The 15,760-nt window shown below is 39.2% G+C and overlaps 3 protein-coding genes across 6 annotated transcripts in view; 1 reads left to right on the top strand and 2 right to left on the bottom strand.

The window, feature by feature from the left end:
* Positions 1–10,077, top strand: part of CERT1 (ceramide transporter 1) — an 81,120-nt gene extending 71,043 nt beyond the window's left edge. For 3 of the 4 annotated variants that reach the window (XM_067315155.1, XM_067315153.1, XM_067315152.1), the window contains 6 exons: positions 611–743; positions 848–918; positions 2,320–2,448; positions 3,244–3,373; positions 4,960–5,096; positions 7,093–10,077. In XM_067315155.1, the coding sequence (XP_067171256.1) occupies positions 611–743; positions 848–918; positions 2,320–2,448; positions 3,244–3,373; positions 4,960–5,087 (591 nt within the window). In that variant the 3' untranslated portion in view covers positions 5,088–5,096; positions 7,093–10,077. Of the gene's footprint in view, positions 1–610; positions 744–847; positions 919–2,319; positions 2,449–3,243; positions 3,374–3,560; positions 5,097–7,092 lie in introns of those variants that run through there. The other variant, XM_067315154.1, reaches the window with a different exon arrangement.
* A 1,253-nt stretch (positions 10,078–11,330) lies between these two features.
* The window catches only part of HMGCR (3-hydroxy-3-methylglutaryl-CoA reductase), a 30,569-nt gene continuing 26,139 nt past the window's right edge, over positions 11,331–15,760 (bottom strand). Inside the window, exon 22 of the transcript XR_010886797.1 lies at positions 11,331–11,640. The gene's annotated coding sequence lies outside the window, so the exon portion shown is untranslated. The remainder of the gene's footprint in view (positions 11,641–15,760) is intronic.
* Positions 12,350–15,412, bottom strand: MED18 (mediator complex subunit 18). The gene is made up of 2 exons (XM_067315156.1): positions 15,305–15,412; positions 12,350–15,097 (listed from the first exon to the last, which is right to left on the bottom strand). The coding sequence occupies exons 1-2, from the start codon at positions 15,375–15,377 to the stop codon at positions 14,544–14,546; spliced, it is 627 nt and encodes a 208-aa protein (XP_067171257.1). The 5' UTR covers positions 15,378–15,412; the 3' UTR covers positions 12,350–14,543.

Here is a 15,760-nt window from a genome sequence, read left to right as displayed (position 1 = left end):
TGTTTCTTTGCTTAGCTGATATAAGATGGTATGCTATTAAGAAAAATATTTTTTTTTCCTCTTTGAGTACTATCACTCAGCAAGTTATGCTGTTAATAGTTCTCTCTGAGAATGCTGTTTAAGTTAGGACTGGAGTCCACAAGAGCTACAGCCACTAATCAATTCAATCATGCGGAATCCTATCTAACTTTTGCAAGAGCTTTGTCATTGCAGATTCCTTCCTTATTTTTTCCTACTTAAAATTTGGTATCAGTGACATATAAATTCATATGAAATATTATATGATAGTAAGTGACTGTTTCATTTACTCTACTGTAAGTATTTGTGGTGATCCTTGTGCCTAGTGGCAAATAAGGTAGCTAAATCATTTTTGGAGAAGAGACTCAAAATACTGGCTCACTCTCGCTTTGTTGCGAAGTGCCATGTGAGAACATCCATGTTGGCAGTTACCAGGGCGCACTGACATGGCAAATTATTTGTGTTAGTCTTCTAGGTAAGTGTGTGGGTGGTTTTTTCTTTGTTTTTGTTGTTTTAGCTGATTAAATTTTAAACAATTAAAATACCAACAGTTTTGACATTTTGTTCTGCATTTCTTTGTATTTGGTCATAGGTGTACAGAAGAGAGGTGGAAGAGAACGGAATAGTTTTAGATCCTTTGAAGGCAACACATGCGGTTAAAGGTGTAACAGGGCATGAAGTTTGCCACTACTTCTGGAATGTGGATGTTCGTAACGACTGGGAAAGTAAGGAATTGGTTCTTATGTTTTGTTTCTCAGTAAGCATATTGTTTATAATCTTGACCTAATGTCTGCATACTTGTTTACTGATGGATTTTTTTTTCTTTTAGCAACAATTGAAAATTTCCATGTTGTGGAAACTTTAGCTGACAATGCAATCATCATTTACCAGACACATAAGGTAATAACACTTGAGCCATATACACCCCTTACTGAGACAATCTGAGGCATGGGTGTTCTAATGCATTATGAAACACTTCAGTGACGTAACAGCTTAAAATACTGTTTGAAACAATAGTTCAGAACTAGTTCTGTATTAAATTGAACTTTGTCAATTTTTGGAAGTTGGTTTGATGGCGTAACTGGCTGTGCGTGTATGTGATAGAACTTGTAATAACAGGTGAGAACTCTTTTTAATCTCTAAGTATATCACTGCCAACAAAACAAGGTCATCTAAAATAATAAGTCAACGCTGACTACAAGGAAAAAAAACTTGTAACACTATCGTGTGTTTTTGTTTTGTTTGCAATAATGCATGCTGTTGACACGCATTCACATTGCGAGTGGTATATTTGCTGATATAATGGTATAAGACATTTATTCTTTTAATTTGTGTTATTTTTTTCCATCAACCAGTTCTGGTGTATCTTTATCAAAATCCTCATTCAAAGTGTAACCCAACAATTGCAACATAACAGTTGGGTTCAAGAAAAAATTGGCTATGAAGTATACAGACTCATCCTTAATCTTGCATGGTGCTGTGTATTAGTATACTCAGATATTAAGACAAACTGTTTTCTTGGACCATTTCACCAGTAGTACAGGTACCTGAAAACTGCCATAACTGGAGGCTGTTGGGTGGGTTGGGTTTTTTTGGGGGGGTTTTTTGGTTTTTTTTGTTGTTTGTTTTTTTTAATAAAGCAGTTGTGTGAACTCTATAGTGTTGTTGTCAAATTTAGATAGGGCTGATTCCCTTCCCTCCCCCCACCCAGAATATCAGGAAAATGGTTTCTGTAACTTATTTTATCAGACATATTACTTCTGAAACATTCTATCTTGATAATATCAGTTTACCATATCTGTCTCTCTGAAGTGATAGCTCTATAAAAATACTTGTTAAAAATGTTTCTCTTTCTGTCTCGGTATGTATGTGTATGGAGACATTCTAACTGTAGACACATCTACTTATAGTTAAGCAACAAACTGAACTAGCAGGTACAAGAATTAAAATGCAGACCTGATGTTGAGAAAATTGTAGGGGAGCTGCCTCTTTCTGTTTGCTGAAAATGGCTGTTGCAGCTAGGCTCCTTGCCTTTCAAAGGTTTTAAACTTTTGCCTTAAACTTTTTATAAACTAAGTTTGTGTTAAAATAAAATGTAGCCATGTAACCTAGTATGCATCTGTACAATAACTGTTTTCTGTTTTAAATCTGAAAATCACATGCAACTTAAACATTTTTTTTCTTAAAAATAACATGACTGACCTTATTTATAATGATTCCGTTTTTCCTTTATCAAATGGTAGTAGACAGGTACTTAATTTGCAAAATTGGACAAGCTTATAATGGACTGTTGTTCCACAGAGGGTGTGGCCTGCTTCTCAAAGGGATGTGCTGTATTTGTCTGCCATCAGAAAGATACCAGCGTTCAGTGAAAACGACCCCGAAACGTGGATTGTGTGCAACTTCTCTGTGGAACATGACAGTGCTCCTGTAAGTGGCATTTTCATTCTGTCAAGCTCTGCTTTTAAAATACCATTTTTCTATTATGTGATGATGTTATTGCAATGCTAGTGTAAGAAAAAAAGCTTCTAAGGAGAAGTAATACAGTTTGTTTAAATCAGTTGATACAATGACCTGATGAAGGTGTTCTGAGCCAAAAGCTGCTTTACCTTTTCTCAGCAATCAGCTGATTTGGGGTATTGCAGAAGAATGGAAGCACAATTTCTGGAGATGTGATAATGCTTAAAAGAATTGAGGTTATACTGATTTAATTCCATAAAAGAACTCTTCAGTATTGTCAGACAGTGTTACAGGGACAGGCTTGTATAACCATGCAGATATGAGATGTGTTAAACCTTCAGCTTACCCAGTTCTGCCTTGTTTCTGTCAGACAGTAGCAGTGACTGTTTTCTTTGAAGTATTTCTGTGCTTATTCCTATGCCACTGCCTATTTATAATGCAAAAGTTACCAACTGATATTTATAGATGCTAGTATGTCATTCTTTAAATGCGTCCTTGTTCACTTGTCATAATAAGTGAAGTAATTCATTATTCATGTACTAAGCAAACAGGAATCTGAGGTTCAGGCATTTTGTTTTAACCCTTTCCCTATTCACAATGCACCTTTCTTTTCCTTCATGTTCATGTTACATCCATGTAGTGCTAGAATGCAAGCTCTCTGAAACATGACTTTTGGAGTATCTTAAACTTTACAGTAAATTAAAATATTGATTATGCTGAAATCAACTTAGTTTGGGGCTAACTAAATATTTCATTCTTTGGCAGCTGAACAATCGATGTGTCCGTGCAAAAATAAATATTGCTATGATTTGTCAGACATTAGTGAGCCCACCAGAGGGGAACAAGGAAATAAGCAGGGACAATATCCTATGCAAGATTACATATGTAGCTAATGGTAAGTATAATTTTTGCAGTATGGCATTCACTGTATATGCTAATTCTGGGGACCTGAGCGCTGGCAAAAAAAGGTTGATGGAGTTTTCTTTTAAACTTTTGTAGGATTGCATTTGTGTTCTTTATGTTCAGAAAGACTTGAAATCATGTGCTACAACAATCAATGGAATCATTCATTGGTATTCTAGGAGGAATAAATGAAAACAGTGTGTAGCTTGGTCCTGAAAACCCCTTTTGAGAGATGGGAGGAGGAAGAAATGTCTGCAACTGGGTTGATTTGGCATAGCTTTTGGTTTCAGTAATAGTATGCTTTTTATTTATTTGTTGCTGTAAAGTTCTTTCCCTGATTCAGTCTGTTAGGCTGAAAAGCTGCTGATAGTAAAGATACAATTCTTGCCCTCAATGTTAAGAAGATACAAATATATTTTGTATGAAGATGTTTGCAAGCTCTATAATCCAGTCCTCATATTTCTTGATTTCTTTTAACTGATAGAATCCTTATAACTGACTGCAAAATTATCCAATGTCAAACTGTATTGTTACTTCACACAGTCTTTAGAAATGTACTAATAATATTGGAATATTGGGATATAATAAATTCTAAAAATTTGTAAGGGTAGCTCATCTGCTTATTTTTATTAACCACCTGTTACATGGCCTAACAAAGAATGGAAGTCTGAACAATTACTCTCATGGCTCCAGTAACCATTTCCTCTGTATAGTAGTGATATAATTTGTTATAAATCCTGCATAAATAATACTGTATGATGTTAAACTCTGGGGTAAGCTGCTTTTGTTTCTATTTAGATGTTTCCAAATTGTTAAAAAAAAATTTTTTCATTGACAAATCAAATTTTGAACTATGATTATATGAGAAGTGGCAACTTTCAGAAAAATATTTGACCTCTGAATCTGAACATATTTTAGAATCTGTTCAAATTTTGCTTTAAAATGCTTTACAAATTTATAAAATACTGGCTTGAAGCAATTCTGCAGACAAATGCAATGATTACTGAGAAGTTGGCACAAAATAAGTTGACTTTCATTTTCTTTAAAATAAGTAACTCAAATCTTTTTCCTGTTGTTTCTTAGAAGTACTTAGGGAATATAATCTTCCATTTGGGCATTCTCCAAGGACTCACAACTCAATATTGTTTTTAATGTTCTCTAAATAGAATGGCACCATAAAAATGGACTAAACTTGGGTTTTAAAATAGTAGGAAGTGTTACAAGTTGCAAAGGTCTTTTTAAAAAATATGTATATATCTGCTGTTGATTGTTCTTTGCTGTTACTCCAGAAAGGGAATTGCAAGAATAAAGTTATTTTTCTTTCTGGCTTTTATAGGATTTTCTGTGTCTCACTATGTCTCTCTCCTATTATTTTTACAATCATGCAACCTGAATGCTGCCCTGCTTTTCAGATGATGACTGAACTCTGTGTGGGAGCACTTATCCTCTCTGGTATAATCCCCAGGCTTGTCTGGAGTTGGAATCTGACATAATGTAGTCACATTATACACCTACTGATTTGGCCATATACATGGTTTGTGGAATACAATTTAAATCCAGTTTAACGTCTACTTCTAGTGAACCCAGGAGGATGGGCGCCAGCATCAGTGTTACGGGCAGTGGCAAAACGAGAATATCCCAAGTTCTTGAAGCGTTTTACATCATATGTGCAAGAGAAAACGGCAGGAAAGCCTATTTTATTCTAGTATTAGCAGGTATGCATTAATTTTTTTTCTTTTCTTGCTTCACTGCTGTAAATGCTTAAGGCCAAATAAAGGAATCTGATCTAGAAATCTTATCACCATTAGCATGAATTTAATGCATATTTTCAATTCTGTGGTCAAGCATCTGATAAAATATTATGAAGGCCAAAGCATTCTTTTATATTAACAGAATAATTTTGATTTAGGATTTTGATTAATAGTGGAGCCTTTTCTGACAGAAGAGAAATTCAATCACTGGAGTATTTAAAATACTGTCTTACATTTTCAGTCTTTCTGGTGGGCCCAATAAAGAAAAGGAATTTACAGATGCTTTCTGAAGTCTGTGGATGTATTTCAATGGTCTGTGTCATTGGACTAATCTAAAATGATTTTAATATTTAAAAATTAAATGATGGTAGCTAAATACTGGCTGAATGGCAGAGCTCAGAGGGCTGTGATCAGTGGTGCAGAGTCTAGTTGGTGGCCTGTAGCTAGCAGTGTCCCCCAGGGGTCAGTACTGGGTCCAGTCTTGTTCAACTTCTTCATCAGTGACCTGGATGAAGGGACAGAGTGCACCCTCAGCAAGTTTGCTGACGATACAAAACTGGGAGGAGTGGCGGATACCCCAGAGGGTTGTGCTGCCATTCAGAGAGACCTGGACAGGCTGGAGAAGTGGGCAGAGAGGAACCTCATGGAGTTCAACAAAGGGAAGTGCAGGGTCCTGCACCTGGGGAGGAATAACCCCATGCACCAGTACAGGTTGGGGGTTGACCTGCTGGAAAGCAGCTCTGCTGAGAAGGACCTGGGAGTGCTGGTGGACACCAAGTTAAGCATGAGGCAGCAATGTGCCCTTGTGGCCAAGAAGGCCAATGGCATCCTGGGGTGCATCAGGAAGAGTGTTGCCAGCAGGTGGAGGGAGGTGATTCTCCCCCTCTACTCAGCCCTGCTGAGGCCACATCTGGAGCACTGCATCCAGTTCTGGGCTCCCCGGTACAAGAGGGATGTGGCACTACTGGAGCAAGTCCAGCGAAGGGCTACAAAGATGATTAGGGGACTGGAGCATCTCCACTATGAGGAAAGGCTGAGAGAGCTGGGCCTGTTTAGCTTGGAGAAGAGAAGGCTGAGAGGAGATCTTATCAACGTGTACAAGTATCTGAAGGGAGGGTGTCGAGAGGATGGGACCAGACTCTTTTCAGTGGTGCCCAGCAATAGGACAAGAGGCAACAGGCACAAACTGAAACATATGAAGTTCCATCTGAACATGAGAAAACACTTTTTCACTGTGAGGGTGACAGAGCACTGGAAGAGGTTGCCCCGAGAGGTTGTGGAGTCTCCTTCTCTGGAGATATTCAAAACCCGCCTGGACGCAATCCTGTGCAATGTGCTCTAGGTGACCCTGCTTGAGCAGGGGGGTTGGACTAGATGATCTCCAGAGGTCCCTTCCAACCTCAACCATTCTGTGATTCTGTGTGTCAGGAGATTAGAAAAGCATCTCCCCATCACCTGGTGGACTATCTGAATTTGTCAGACATAAGCCTTTGTGCTAACTAAGTCTTTGATGCTTGTTTTTTTGTGACAGTGTGTAGATCCTTGCAGTATATATTCCATTATGTACAACTGTAGTGTCAAACCATGGAATTTCAGCTGCACAGTAGTATTTGGTAGTTCTAATAGAGCATGATCTGAAAATGTGTTTTTTACCACTTTTTTGTACATGACTTCAGGCTACCTCTGTTTTTAGGTTCTATTTAGTATGTCAAACTCCAAAAGTCTTAGTCATTTGATCTTTCTGGAACAAATATCCCTCTAATATCTGATTCACATTTTTAATTGTATATTGTTAGAACTAGTGTAGGTGAACCATTAAAAACTGAACTGTCACGCATGAGCTGACAGTTTAGATATGATCATAGCAGTGTTTCTAAACCATTTAAGGGATTTAACAATTTCTTACCGTTTCTTGTTTTCCTATTCGTGTTCAAAATTTATTTTCTTTGCCTTTCTCCAGTGATTGGAGCAAGACTGGGTGAGCATTCCGCACTGGAGAAGTAACCATGTATAGAGCACTCCATGCTGGAACGAAGGATCTACAGTCTTTTTATGGCCCAAGTTCTAGGCTTTGTATACCGAAGTGAAGAAATGTTGCAACACCATGAGGCTGAATATTTAACACTAGCACTCTCCTGCTAACTTTCCTTGCTGAATCAGTGTGTAATTATAAATACATGTATTGATAACATGTATATGGCTCTATTTTTATTTGCTTGCTTTAAAAGAGGAAGAACGTACAACTTTGAATCACCAACTTGGGTTACTGCTTTAATTTTAAACAACTTGCAGAATTTTATTGTCAGCCCTTCCTAAGATACTTGAGCAGTTTTTGTGCATGTCTAAAAAGCGCAAAAGACAAATGCACGTATAGCATACTGTATGTGCTTTATATGCACAAAAATCTGTGGTATTTGGGGGGGGGGGGAGGAGGAGTTCAGTAAAGCCTAGGTGACTTATTGGCAGGTTTTGTTTTGCTTTATATAATCATAGTTCATTGCTGCTGGTTTCTATAATGAATCATCTTGTTATGTAAAATGTCAGTTAATAACTGAGGGCTGTCAATATCCTTATGACTTTGCCTTTTCTATTGTCTTACTCTTATGAAGATCTTTGGGTCTGAAGGAGTAAGAGTGTGAAAAGCTTTATTTTTTTCCAGATATCTTTATATTTCTATTGTATTTTTCAGTTATGTAATATGTGCTACAGAATTTTTGTTATTAAACATGATCCAGAAATTTCTAGGTAGATTCTGTATGAGAGGGCATGAAAGCTAGAAGCTGAAAGCTAAAAGTCATCTGTCCATGCTACATGTGGACTGCTTTCTTGCATGATATCCAGGGCTTTCCTGAAGCTGTGAGAAAGGTACACTATCATATTTATTGAAGCAATTTGGACTACATAGGACAACATTCCCAGTCTGGAAATGAGGATGAGTACATTATTTTCTGATCCTGCATGTTTTTTCCCCTCAAGTTAAGCCATGCTATGAGGTTCATGTAGAAAATGTGAGTCACTTTAATACTTACCTCTTGATCAAAAATCCTGCAGAACTATGAGGATACATAGTTTGTACTGGAAAGTTCCCCTTAGTTGCCGTGAGAATTTAAAAGTCAGGTATTTTGCCTGCCTTTGATTCTGGAGATGCTCATTAGGAGAGAGCTGTGGCAGACCGTTACTCACTTTTGAGATCTTTTTATTCATGTCTTGTAGTTGGAGACTATTCAGAGACTGCCGGGTGTTTCACTAACCTGTATATCTCAAAACAAAAGATTCAGATATATTTTTTTCAAAAGAAAACTGAAAGTCTTATTTGATGTATTATAGTAGGTGCCTGAAAGTAAATGCAAGATAGTTATTTAATGAAGATTTGGCAAATGATTAAATGTCATCTGCACAGTGTTGAAAAAAAACTTTTATCTGTCCATCTTTATGGAGATGAAAGCATACATAACACATACACTTTTCCTTTTTTATTTGCCTTTCTCTAATGGTGTGCATGGAATATGCCTTATTACAGAATTATTCTGTTGATTTGAATATGTAGAAAAGTGCCTATATGGTAATGCTAGTAAGGCAAATAAGATGAAAATTTGTACATGTTTACTATATCACCAGTGAGCATTTTATATAGTGATGTTTTAAAAAAAAAAAAGTTATTACCTCAAATGTACTTCATCTTTTTACAATCAACCAAATGATGGTTCATTCACCATAGCCACTGATGGGAACTTAAAAAAAGAAAAAAAAATCATAGAGGGAAAAAAGGAAAGAAAAAAAAAAACCTGTCCAAAATAGAAAAAGTTTAACTCCTTATTTGCCATTTTTGGTAATTGTTGTTGAACACAGGCAAGTAACTGTTTCTTAATTTAATTGGATAGCTTTATTTTACAAAGGTATGGAAAGTTTACAAAGCAGTATATAAATCTTATATCATTAGTTGCATTTGCACTAAATGTGATGTACTTTTGTGATTTACTCTGTAAATAAAATTACACTACAGATACTATTTGTAAAGAATACATTCTACTTCTAGATGAAAGCACTGGTACTTCACTACAGCTAGCCCTGCCCAATCAGAACTGTAAGAGGCTTCTGACTGAATGTGGAAGGAGTTGCAATACTGAGACACTGAAGAGATCCATCAGTATCTATAAAACTATCTGTAGACCTCTCAGACTGTCCATGTGTGAGTTGCAGTTATGTCCTTTCTTCTGGAAGGAATCTTTCTTTTATGGTTTTAGAAGATTTTTCCCTGTCCCTTGAGGCCACCTGTTTCTCCAGTCACTGCCCCACATATGTGCACTCTGAGTTCTCTTCTTCTGGTTAATGGGACTATTACATTTATACAGCAATGGTTTTCTTTCCAGAAGCAGCCCCCGACTGTAGAATGGATATTTGATAGGTTGAACCAATTTGAAGGGCTGAGAATGCAGCTATCTGTTTTCTGAATGATATCTGTGTCTGTTTCAGAGAATTTGGATATGTTTCCAAACTTGATCTAAAAGAAATTACTTGATAGAACTTGTATTGGCAATAAGGATGAGAGATAGTCATTCTCCTGCCTGAAAACCTGAACATCTTATTTCACACATTTTCTGTAGAAAAGATGTCATGCACTTTGGAAAAAGTACCTTTTACTTAATTGGGCTGAGCTGGTTTATCTGAAGTTGTGCTGATTCTCTTTAATCAGATTGTCCACCTGTATTTTTGTCAAGTTGTACAGATAACACTGTATTTGAATTGCCACTGTTCATCTACAGACTCAAAACATGAATCATATTTTTGAGTACCTGAGTGTGTAGAGTGTAACTGTTCTATAATAGCTTTATGATCCTAATGATAAGTTTTAAAAATTTAAAGAAGTTGGCTCTTCCATGTTACAATCACAAATTTAAAACCAGTATTTAAAAGTGAAAAGTATTAAAAATATTATGAAGAAAAATCCTGGTTTGTAGTTATTTTTAACACATAGTGCTTTGGTGAAACTTCTGTTTAAAACATTCTACCTTGTAACCAACTTCTAGATCATGTATGAAATTATATATAATACTATAATGCATGTAAAACTTACCAGGAAAGTAGCTTTCTTGAATTATTGAGGTTACTGAAATGAAAACCTGAATGCTGCATTAGCTGTCTTTTTTATATTGAGACTATACTGTATGGCAACAGCTCCCAAAATTAACAGATTAGTAGTAAACAATTCTTTTTGACTAGGTTTTGTTAAGTGTTGCCTTCTAAAATTCAGTTAAGACTTCAGTGCAGGTACTTGTTTCTGTAAAGGGAATGGAGACTTTGGTGTATCAACATTTTGTTATTTGCTGGCTTAAAACTATATATTATGCTGGTGTGCTAATTCCCACTTCAGGTGGCTTCATCTTGATCTTTAAAGTGTTCAGCTATCCACCTGTCATCAGAAGACCTGAAATCCATAAGCACAGGTCATTGCTGCCCATGTGTAAGTGTCTGTTGGGGCTGCTTTAACCTAGTCAGTTGGAGCAAGTTCCCAGGAGAATCTGATCCAGTAGCTGTTGTAGGTAGCATCTCTGTGGGATCAGGAGACTGCACTGTGTGTGTTTACCCAACTGTGTGTACCTCTGAAGAGTTTAGTTTGTGCATGTGTGGATGATCAGCTGGACTAACTGAAGCATGGTCTGCTTGGTTATTGTGATTTTGGTATCCTTACGACTGTTCTGGTATTCCAAGAAGATTTGAGGATGATGATGATGGAGGTATGCAATCAGACTGCAGCAAATAGAGGAAAGTGATTTGATTTGAGAGTGAAGAGGCTGTTATTACTGTTTGAACATAATTAACTATTCATTCAGGAAAACTTAACTACTAAATCAGGTCAGGCTAAAGATCCCTCGAAGTCTAATCTGACATTAACTAGTTGTGGATCCTTAGTGAAGGGTACAAGTTACGAAAGGGCTTGTCTTAACATGTCCAATTGTGAGGGCATATCAAATCTGTATTTATCTACGTATTTATTTAGATTTATTTAAAAGTCATTATGGTGAAAAGGTCTATTCTGAGAAACAGATTCTCTCTTTAGGAAAGTTGAATATTTTAATTAGCTTCTATTCTGAGCTGGAATAAAAAAAGAATCTGAAATGTCTCAAAGATGACTTCCTCTGTATTGACTGAAGATTTTATCAGCATAAAAGGAGAGAAGAATAACAGTACAACTAATGAGCCAAGCCATCACAAAACAAAATTATATTTAAGCCTTTGTCTTCTCTTGTACAGAAATAACATTAGAACATTTCCATGGGAAGAACAGAGATCCAGAACTGTGAGAAGTGTTTGCCAAAGGATAAACTGTGTTCTTTCTGAAGTATGGAGAATCAGGAACTGTGCCTCAGTAGAGCACAGAACTTCAGATGAGCTTCAGTAGAGCAAGCTTTCTTGATAGCAGGAATAGCTGGTGCTTCATGGATCAGTAATGATCCTGCCTTTATTTGTTGTGCAGGGATTTCTGCTCTTTATATAGTAATCAATAAAGCTGTAGAAACATCACAAGAAGGTATGACTGGAGAAACCATTTGAAACAGAAGGCATTACTTGGACAAAAAGAAAATTTAACAGAAATCTTTAAGAGCTTGGCTGTATCAGGCCTTACGTAATACAATGCAATAAATGCAGAGCCCTTTTCTGACCCTGCCTTTGCAAAATGCAGTTATTTTAGCTGGCAAAAAAATAAAAGAGGATACAGTTGCATTCTTGGTCTCATAAGTTATGCCTGTAATTTAAAAACACAGTTGCTAGTAAGGAGAGGTTGGGTTCTTCTGTAGTCGTGTGCCTAACTACAGATAATTTGGCTCTAGATAATGAGTTAACAGGTTAAGGTTATGCCATACAATTTACCAGTGTACTACTAATAGTATTGCTGTTATCTTTAGTCTTTGGCTGTAAAAGTTTTGTAGGAGGAGAAAAGTATATTTCATTAGACAAAGAAAAGAAAGCATGTACTTGAGATTTATGTGCCTGAAAATGTTCATTTTTCCCAGCTGTAACCACTGACACAGTGCTATTTCTCTCTACACATCTGCCTCTTGTATATGTAGACTGCAGCTAGAATAAAGACAGCTTGGTAATGTGGATTGCAGCAATTTTTAGGTTTTAAAAACATTAGATTTTAAAGGTTTTAAACTAAGTCGCCTTAAAATGAACTTTTTTTGAGAGAGAGAGGTTAGACCAAGCAACAGTTGGTCTGTCATCTAAAGCTTAAACTTTATTATTAGAGGGACCTTTCCATTCAGTCCCCTTTGCCTGAGCTGGTCTGCCTGGAACTCCCTGTGGGATTTTTCTCTCTACCACCATTAGAGTAACCAGCCTTTTTTCCCCTTACAAAAACCAGAGTGCTTAAATGTGCATAGTTTGTTTTGAGCACCATCTCATTGTTACATTTTTAGAGAGGAAAAAATACAGGAACAGGGAAGATCGGAAGTGACTATACACTGAAGACTGAAGTCTCTTTTACGATACAGCATGTTTTTAATGCCTCAGTTGAGCCTCCAGGAGATAAGTTGACTTCTTTGTTACTTTTCTGAGCCTTTAGACTAAAGTCATCATTGTTGATAGTCAACGGCATGAGCACAGTCTTCTGTAGTCACTTCAGCAAGTCGTCTGTGTTTTTGTCCCCACATGTGCTAATTATCTTCCAAGTTTTTTTCCAAGTTATTTTCAGATGCAATGGGAAAGGCCTATCTATTTGCTGTTTTCTGTGTATCTGCATGTATACCTAAAGGAAAGCACCCTTTGAAAAGCTGGCATATGATGCTGCACTTCTGATTCATTGAATTGCTTTCTAAAATTTCATGTCATGAGACAGGCCATGCATCTTCGAAGCCTGTGGCAAGGGAGATTTCCAGCCAGTATTACCCAGGCGGGATGTGACACCAGCCCTGAGGAATACCACCAGTGGAGTGGGATTGCAAGCTGAATCATGGAGCAAACTAGCAATTTCAGCTTCCTCCTACAGCCAGTAAAACTGTCATGTAACAACAGGAGTTGTATAGAACGATGCTAAAGAAACAGATCCAAAACCCCAGAATAACATGCAATCTAATGAGGGTAAGTCATGCTTCAGTATGGACAAAATAACTGTAGATGTGTCCTCACCCTCAAAATATTTCAAGCCTAGATAATGAGCAAAATCACATAGCCTGTGTCATCATTTATATCCTGTTTGAAAATCATTGCTATGTATTCAATATAATGTTGCCCTGGTGAACCTGTGCTAGAATATTCTGTTGTTCCTATGCCTCCTGACTTAAAGCATGCATCAGAGGACCATTTGAGATGCATGCACTCAGTGAGCACGAATCCAGTTAACATGGTTTAACCTGCCCAAATTCCAGTGTTAAACTTAGTTAACTTGAAATTTCTTTCCGAAGTTTCATACAGGAGTGGCATTTGGCAGACATCACCCTTAGCTGTTATACACTGAGGAGCATGTTAAAAGATGACAGTGTTTCTGGCAGAGGCTGCTGCATTTTAGTAATAAGTGAAATGGTTGCCTTCTAAGTTTCTATAAAGTATGAGAAAATTAAATATGCTTTTGTTATCTTTATTGGTTTTCCCAGCCTTTTTTGTTTGAACTATATTTGAAAACTCTCAAACATATTTCCAGTATCACTGAAATAAAGGGTAAGCAGCTATCCTACTATTGAGATGCTAAACAAAATGATTATTGTAGTAAACTTCACAGCTGTATGATACTCTTAATTGGTTTTTAAACTAACAAACTTATTTGATTATCACCTAAAGAAGATGTGAGGGTTCTAATACAAAAAAAATCTGTAATTTACTATCTTATTAGCTGAGATTGTCATACCCAACTTCAGTGAAATAGATGGAATGGATAAAAGAATTTGAATACCTCTTGTGATTGTAATATTGTTAAACTGCTTTTCAGTTCTAATTTTGGCTATTATCAGAAACAGTTTCACTATAAAGTATCTTCTGTTCTAGCTGCTATCTATATTATTACTATTTTATTGTAAATAGGTATACACTTATTCTCTTATACTGTGTACAGTTCTTGGTTTTATGCTTATGTTAAACAACACTTTCCATCTCTTGCATTAAGGGATATTACTTGGAAGAAAAAGAATTGCTAGGTAGTATGAGAGAATGGTGTCTTAAAAAAAAAAAAAAAAGAAAAAAGAAAAAGCAGCACTGAGATGTGGATACACAGAAGGATGAATGGATGAATTCCAGTAAGTTTGTTTTTGGATTGTTAGGCCATATGTTTTCTAACTGATCTTTCCCTAATAGGAAGAGGAAAACTACTGATATATTATCCCCTTCCCCAGTTTTGATTTGCCCTCAAAAGGTGTTTCAAAGGAATAGCCTCTTTGGAAACACTACCGAAACCAATGCCTTAATTTCCCAGCTTTTCAATCACATTAACCTTTTGGGATCAATTTTTTCCAGGTGAACTAAAGGCTTTAGTTGCTCAGCAAAGTTCCTCATGTCATCAGAAAGGACGTCCTGCCCCGCGGGCGCTACCACGTTAAGCTCCACAAGGTAGGAGAGAGAGAGCGGCTCGATGCTGTCGGTGTTCCCGGGCATCAGGATGCGGAAGATCTTGTACACGACGATCTTCATGATGCCCTTGCGGAACACGTGCCCCTTGGCCACGAACTCGTGGTCCATGCGGAAGCCCATCTCCACCAGGAAGTCCGTCAGGTTGTCTGAAGTGGCGATGTCGACGCAGTTGCGCACCAGTGCGTGCCGGTTCTTGTCTCCGATCTCGGGCTGGCCCAGGTAGCGCAGGTGCCAGGGCATGCCACTCTTGTCCATGGAGCGCCGCGCCCGCAGCACGAAGGGGCTGGCCTGCTGCCCCTTCAGCAGGAACACCAGCTCGTGGTCCAGGAAGGTCTCCGGCTCCATGTTGTCGCACAGGCCGCGCAGCCGGTGCAGCAGGCTCTCCAGGCTCTGGTCTAAAACGCTGCCTGCAGGGGGCAAAGGCGGCACCTCAGCACCGCCGCGAGCGGCGCTTCCTGCCCGGCCGCGACCGCTGTGGGATCGCGGCCCCCCCCCCCCTTCCCCTCCCCTCTTCCCCCCCTCCCCTCTTCCCCCCCCCCCCCCGAGCAGCTCTCCCGCGGCCGCAGGACAAGGACACCGCCCCCCCCCCCCCCGGGGCTCCCGGCCGCGCCTACCTTGGAGCAGGTACTCCATCATGTTGATGGTGCCGCCCGTGACGGGCATCATGGTGACTGGGGGCGCCTCCATGTTGCTGCGCAGCCCGCGCCCAGGCCGCACGCGATGCGACGCGACGCGACGTGACAGGGCCGGGGCGGAGCGGGGCGGAGCCGCCGTGGCAGCGCCCCCCCGCGGCCTGGCGGCGCCGCGCGGACGCTTCCTCGCGAGGCGCGACGCGGCGCGGGGCCGCTCCGCCGGGGTTGGCGGCGCGGCTGGACCCTATCTCGGCCGTTGGGGCCCTCAGCCGTTGGCCCCAACGGCCACGGGGTTTGGGTCGCCCGGGGCGGGACGGGGACGCCGCTGCCCCCAGCTGAGCTTGCGCAGTGGCTGCGGCGGTGAATGGGGCTGCGCGGCCGAGCGGGCGCCCGCGACGCGATGCTGCTCGGCGGCTGCTGCCGGTCGCGCCGTTACCG

This window comes from Apteryx mantelli, chromosome Z (assembly GCF_036417845.1).
Source record: "Apteryx mantelli isolate bAptMan1 chromosome Z, bAptMan1.hap1, whole genome shotgun sequence".
NCBI classification, from domain to species: Eukaryota; Metazoa; Chordata; class Aves; order Apterygiformes; family Apterygidae; genus Apteryx; species Apteryx mantelli.
The sequence above is the reverse complement of the archived record's forward strand: the minus strand, read 5'-3'. Positions and strand labels throughout refer to the sequence as shown.

Coding starts and splice junctions, on each gene's coding strand:
- MED18 (XM_067315156.1), bottom strand. CDS start 15,377: ATGGAGGCGCCCCCAGTCACCATGATGCCCGTCACGGGCGGCACCATC. Junction 15,098..15,304: donor GATGGAGTACCTGCTCCAAG/GTAGGCGCGGCC, acceptor TGCCCCCTGCAG/GCAGCGTTTTAGACCAGAGC.